Source organism: Pseudonaja textilis, chromosome 3 (genome assembly GCF_049901715.1).
Source record: "Pseudonaja textilis isolate UNSWEBS1 chromosome 3, rPseTex1.2, whole genome shotgun sequence".
In the NCBI taxonomy this organism is placed as follows: Eukaryota; Metazoa; Chordata; class Lepidosauria; order Squamata; family Elapidae; genus Pseudonaja; species Pseudonaja textilis.
In genome coordinates, this window is record NC_141992.1 from 113,426,605 (window position 1) to 113,432,604 (window position 6,000).

A 6,000-nucleotide genomic window follows, 5' to 3' on the forward strand; every position below is an offset into this window, starting at 1 on the left:
GACAGCTCACAAGAAAAAGTATCAAAACCAAGAAAAAATACAGCAAGGAACAAAGTAAAAGATGGCAAGGAGGATAAAAAAACCCATACAGAATGAAAAAGAATCAAACCAACATAGTTGAAGGGGAATCCAGTCATCCTTGCCAAAAGTCTGTGAAACATTAGCAGGTTGGTATTGGAGTAAAACAGTCAAGACATAAAGCAAGTCTCCTGTTTATGAGTGCCTCATGGTTTCATTTTCTCCCATTTTTATTTAAAATTTACACAAACCAATGTGGGAAGTAATCCATTAGCATGGGAATGCAGTTTCATCATTATGTTGATACTCAATTGTGTAACCCTGCTCTTAGCTGACCAAGTGTTTGTCAAGGTTTTGGCCCAATGCCTGAATGTTACAGATGACTGAATGAAGAATAGGCTTCAGCTCAAACCTAGTAAAGGACCAAGTGATTGGAGCCCCTAATTTTAGTAGGGATACTTCCATATTGGGGAATCGTAAGTGGGGATTTATACTTTTCCACTTAAAACTCCATATAATTTGGGGGCTCTTCTGAATTTATACCGGTAGTTCTTGCTTGAGCGGATGACAGCTGTGGCCCAGGTGGCTTTCATACAACTTTTATGTTTTGTGTACCAATTGTACATTCCTGATTTGGCAAGTTCTGTTTATAGTCAGTCATGCTTTATTGCAGCCAAATTAGACAGTACAATTCACTGAACATGGAGCTACCTTTGTAAATTATCCAGGAGCTATAATTATTCCACAAAAAAGCAGCACAGTTACTTATGGACACACTTCAGTACATCCACTTAACTACTTCATGAACTGCTCTAGCTCCCACTAAGCTTGAGTCCAATGAAAATTACCAGTAATCACACATAATGCCCCATATAATGGGTGACAGGGTTACCTGCAGGACCATCTTTCTCAGATTGTCTTCTATTGTACCACATGTTCTCACAGGAAGAGCTCACTTCAGGTTCCTTCACTGAAACAATGGCACCTGATAGCACATAGAGATGTGCCTTTTTCAGTACAGCACCCATTCTCCTTCCTCCAGCATATATTTAGTCCCAAACTAGTTGGCTTTGGGAAAGCTATTAAAAACCTGTTTTCCCTGTATATGGGGAGCAGGGTAATAGAAGATCCCACAGCTGGAATTTTAATTGGGCCTCAATTTTTCTTTCTTTCCTGAATTAAAACATTTTAAATTGATGTATGTCACACAGAATCCAAGTTGTAATATCATATGAATTTATTCAATAACCAATAAATACGAATTTTTGTGGTTATACTTACAGACCTTGCATGTTGTTTATATTTTGTTTTTATTAATAGCAATAGTAATAGACGCCCTTGATTGATAATATGAGCTATTATGTAATATATTAGTGACTAGGAAATGGATGCACAAAAAAAAGTGGTAAACCAACCGATGCACTGTTTGTAAATTTATGAAGAAGGATGATATTTTTATGTTTTATGTGGTATGTCTATGTTGTTTTGTTGTTAAAATAAAAAACTTTTTTTAAAAAATAGTAATAGACGTCCTTGGATGCAATCTGAAATCATCTGGAGCTCCACTTGAACATGATCGACATTGACAAAAACACCATCAGTCAATTGCAAAGGCAGCCTTATCTGGAATAGTGTACATCCTGGATAATACCTTTTACATCATCAAACAGTTAACATCTGCATATCCCAGGTTCTTGAGAAGGGCTCAAATATCAAATCTAGTCTAACTATCCAGTTGACATTGTGACCAATCATGATAACTTAAAACTTTTATGTCACCCAAGTATAATAGAAGTTTGCTTTGGATCACACTCCTATGAAGGCATTGTATATTTTCTTTTACACTTACCAAACTTTCAAATACAAATTAGAATTTTCAAAAGCCCATATGGCTAGTTAGGTATTGAAAAAGTGTCTCAGGAATTACACTTAAAATACACATAAAACATTATTACTGACGTTTCAGGGAAAGCAAGGTATAACGGCTCATTTATTTTTTACTTAAAAAGCCACCACTAACATTAACTATTTTAGACATGTATTAAGTACAGGTGGTCCTTAGCTTAGGATCAAAGTTCCAATGGCCATTCTCTTTCCCACAGTCACAATGGCCACAGTTCAGGTGCTCATCACACAGTTTGCATTTTCAGCATCTTAGTGTCATGCAATTACAATTCACATTTTTGCCAAAAATCCAAGTTCACATCCAATTTTTGGCCAAAATGTAAGGTAGAAAAAAAGGGGGGGTTCCCTTAACAACTGCTGGCAAAAAAAAAAAGAGAGAGAGAAATGTCAGTCACGATGCCCTGAATTGCAATCATCACAAGTTATGACAGCAACTGGCAGACTCCATTACAGTTGCAAGTCAAAGACTACCTGTATGCTTATAAAAATTTCATATGCACTCTGAACAGAACCTTGAATTGAGAAGTATAGAGGACCCAGCCAACTTCTTCCAGGCTCATCAACTACTCAAACGATCTCTCCGAAAGTATTTCCCCAACGCTTATTTAGAACTAACATTTCCCCACAGGACAAACAGCAGCGTTTAAATCCTATCTATAGAACAACGCAGAGAAAACAAACTAGCTTTCTTCCCATCACAACCCCCATGCAAACTGAGCCTTCTTGCCTAGGATTTCGCTGAAGAAAAGACCACCCCGTATTTCCTTGATCCCCATCCGACTCAATGGGGAAAATCACGGTATAGGGCAACTGAAATGGGCTTAACGACGGCGTAGAGACAACTGTGCGCGATACTCACCCTTGTATACCTGAGCTGTACTGCCTACTTTTCCAAGGCGTGCCTAGAGCGAGGGCGCAGCCGGCCTGGGCTGGAGAGCAGGGGCCGCTTTCGCCAGCTGGGCCGGTCCCTCTGCGGACGGTGCCGCCACCGCCGCCACCCGAGAGCAGATAGTTCATCCCATACGTGCTGGCCTTATTCTCTCGTTTCCTGCGCCCCGGGTGGTACTGGTGGTGGTGGAAGTGGTGGTGGTGGTGGTGGTAGTAATGGGGATGGGGAGAGGAGGGGGCGGTAACGGCCACGCCGGAGGCCCGCGGGGCCTGCCCTCCTCCTCCTCCCTCCTCCAGCTCTTCTTGCTTCGTTGAATTCGCTTCAGCGACGCCTGCCAAGATTTTGCCAGAGGCCGGCGGCGGCCCCCCAAGTCCGGGCCGGACGCAGGACGGCGACGAGGAAGAACCACCACCGGGGCTGTCAGCCCCAGACTCGGCCGAGGAAGAAGAGGAGGAGGAGGAGGAAGAGAGGGACGCCGCCGGGGCCTTCTGTAGGAGCAGCAGGCGCGGCGCTCGTCTTTCCGCGCTCTGGGCAGGGAGAAGGCGCAGGGAAGCCGGCTTGGAGATCAGCTGAGGAGATGACAGAGGTCCGCCAGCAGCAACGGAGGCCTCGGAGTTGGGCGATGGAGGCGCCGCCGCCGCCGCCGCCGCCGCCGGGCTAAACCGGCAAAAGGAATAACGGGGGGCGGCCGTCGGCGGGAAGGCAGGCGAAGACGGAGAGGACGTCGAAGAGCCGCCGCCGGTCCGGCCCTGCGAGGTCTCCCAGATCTGCATCCAGAGCGCATTGGCGGGGCCTTTCTGCTCCGGCTGGATCCAGGCAACCCGGGGATCCATCCATCCGGCCCTGCCTCGCAGCCGGTTCCGACGGCCCGTCAGACGCGCGCCTGATAGGAGAAGAAGAAGGAGAAGGAGAAGAAGGAGAGGGGGAGGGGCGGCAACGGCATCCGAGGCGGGGCGTTTCGGCTGGAGAAAGAGGCGGGCGACGCCAACCAACAGGACCCCGTGCAGCGCCCCTCCTCACGGCCCCCCTTCTTAAAATCAACGCTGCGCCTGCGCAGAGGCAGTCTTCCACGGGGGTTGCGCTCTTCAATCCTCCCTGATTAAAGAGAAAAGTACTTCTAGGCGTGCGGGGGGAGCGGCCGCCCGATTGCTGGGAAACGAAACCCGGAGGGTGCGATTTTTATTCCTTCCTTTTGGAGGCGAAAGCGTCTGCAAAGCAGCATTTCAAGCGTTCGGTGGTCAAAGCGGCTGGAATTTTTTTTTGGTTTTTTTTTTGCCAGAATGATCGGAAACTATTAGAGAAGAACGCAGTCACAAGTTCTTTCAAACTCGGTTCTTTCTTTGATGGTGAAAAGTTAGGTAAACTTTCAAACGTGCTCAGGGCGTTCCAATACGCTGTCACAAAAAGAGCAAAAGGCAGCTCACTGCATTCCTTTTTCAATCTGACGACCTTACATGCGTCGAAATAGCAGATCCCAAATTTCTAGCCAGATTCTAATACATCTGGAAGACCGTAATTGGGGAAGGCTAGGTCGCTTAAAGCTACAGATTCTGGGAGCCCGATTCCCGCGGTCCTTTAAATCGCACAGAGCTATTTGACCGAGAAATGGCCTGTTTTGCCTGCAAGGTTGTCCTTTTTTCTTCACTTGTGTTAGATTTTTCAGAATACAAGATGGGGGGTGAGAAAAGTTTGAATTAGGCAAGGAACTTCTTGCCGTCTGTTAACCCGTTAGCGATGCCATGATAAAGGCTGTTAATGCTGAATATAAAGCATTCATCTCCCACAAAAGATGAGAAGACAAAGATCAATCATTCAGAATAAAGCTGGAAGACACCTTGGAGATCTTTATTTGTTCATTTATTTGTAAAATATGTATAGCTTGTTCCAATCCAAATGGGCTACGGTTAGGGTAAAACATGGCCAGGGACAAAAATATTTACAAAACTCAAGTCTAGATAATTTTTAAAAAATCATCAATGAAACTCTTAACACATTAAATGCACAATTCAGTTAATCTAATCCAAGAGCCAAGTGCTCACTGGAACAATTATACTTTGGCTTGTTTTCAAAACACCACTAGAGTAGGGGCCATCTATATCTCTTGGCAGAGAGCATTCATAAAATGAGGACCTGTTGCCAAGCCCAACCCTCATGTATCTTGCAAGGAGGAGAAACATGCAACAGGCCCTCTGTTGATCAGATTAAATAGGAATATTCAATTTTGGTAAGGCATTAGGTGATGTGTCCTGAAGTTACAAATGACCACTAAAGGACTTAAAGGTAATAACTACTTTTCTGAATTTGGTCCAGAAGCCTTCTGGCAATGGATGCAGTGATTCTAAAATAGGTGTTATTTTAACCAAATGGGTGTGACTTATCAGAAGTTTAGCAAACCTTTTGTGCCAGTTGTAGTTTTTCTAGTTGCAATAACAGATGCTTTGATCAACACTTAACTTTAGAAATAGCAACTCCATGTAGCTTATAGTGCAGAATTGATTAAGTGTTGATCAAAGTATGTGTTATTGCAACTGGAACAACTTGGCCCAGGTAGGGCCACAACTGGTGCATCAGTTACACTGTGTAAGGCTACCTTGCTGTTTAAACAGGACCTAAGAGTCCAGGAGAATCCTAGGTTACAAACCAATTCTGTATAATCCTATCATGAGAAACTTTCAGACCCAATGTTAGCAGATTGCCCTTGTATCGATGGATGGCAAACCATCCTGATAAAATTCAATCTGAGCTTGTGTATTCCATCCAGATCTTCATGGCCTATTGCTACTCTTAATTTTGAAAGGATACGTTCTAGTTCTGGTAAAATTATTTTTAAGAAATTGTCTTGTTTCACAATTTAGGAAAATCAATGACAATAATACTAGAAGAGATTTCCATAATGTCAAATTAAATGCGATTTAAAGTTACATGAGAATGAGAGAATAAAAAAAGTTTTCTGAAGTTAGCAAGGTCAATTCTAGTATGTTTTGTAAGTTATATACCTGCAAATAATTTGTGAAATGATAAGATACTGCTATTAGTAACTTTGTGACTGGATTCACAGTTCAGTCTGTAGATGAGATGCTTATTTGTTTTTAATTTTCCAAATTTTAGAAATAGTCCCGCAATAGGATTAGTTTTATTTTTTTTCTATTCATTAAAGACTGGAATATGATCATTTCATTTTTTTTAAC

At 43.3% G+C, this 6,000-nt stretch overlaps 1 protein-coding gene across 2 annotated transcripts in view; it reads right to left on the reverse strand.

Moving 5' to 3' along the window:
• The window catches only part of TENT4A (terminal nucleotidyltransferase 4A), a 38,557-nt gene extending 32,793 nt beyond the window's left edge, over window positions 1-5,764 (reverse strand). For both annotated transcript variants that reach the window (XM_026701001.2, XM_087930649.1), the window contains exon 1: window positions 2,783-5,764. In XM_026701001.2, coding sequence (XP_026556786.2) covers window positions 2,783-3,645 — 863 coding nt within the window. In that variant the 5' untranslated portion in view covers window positions 3,646-5,764. The remainder of the gene's footprint in view (window positions 1-2,782) is intronic.
• Between the last annotated feature and the right edge of the window lie 236 nt (window positions 5,765-6,000).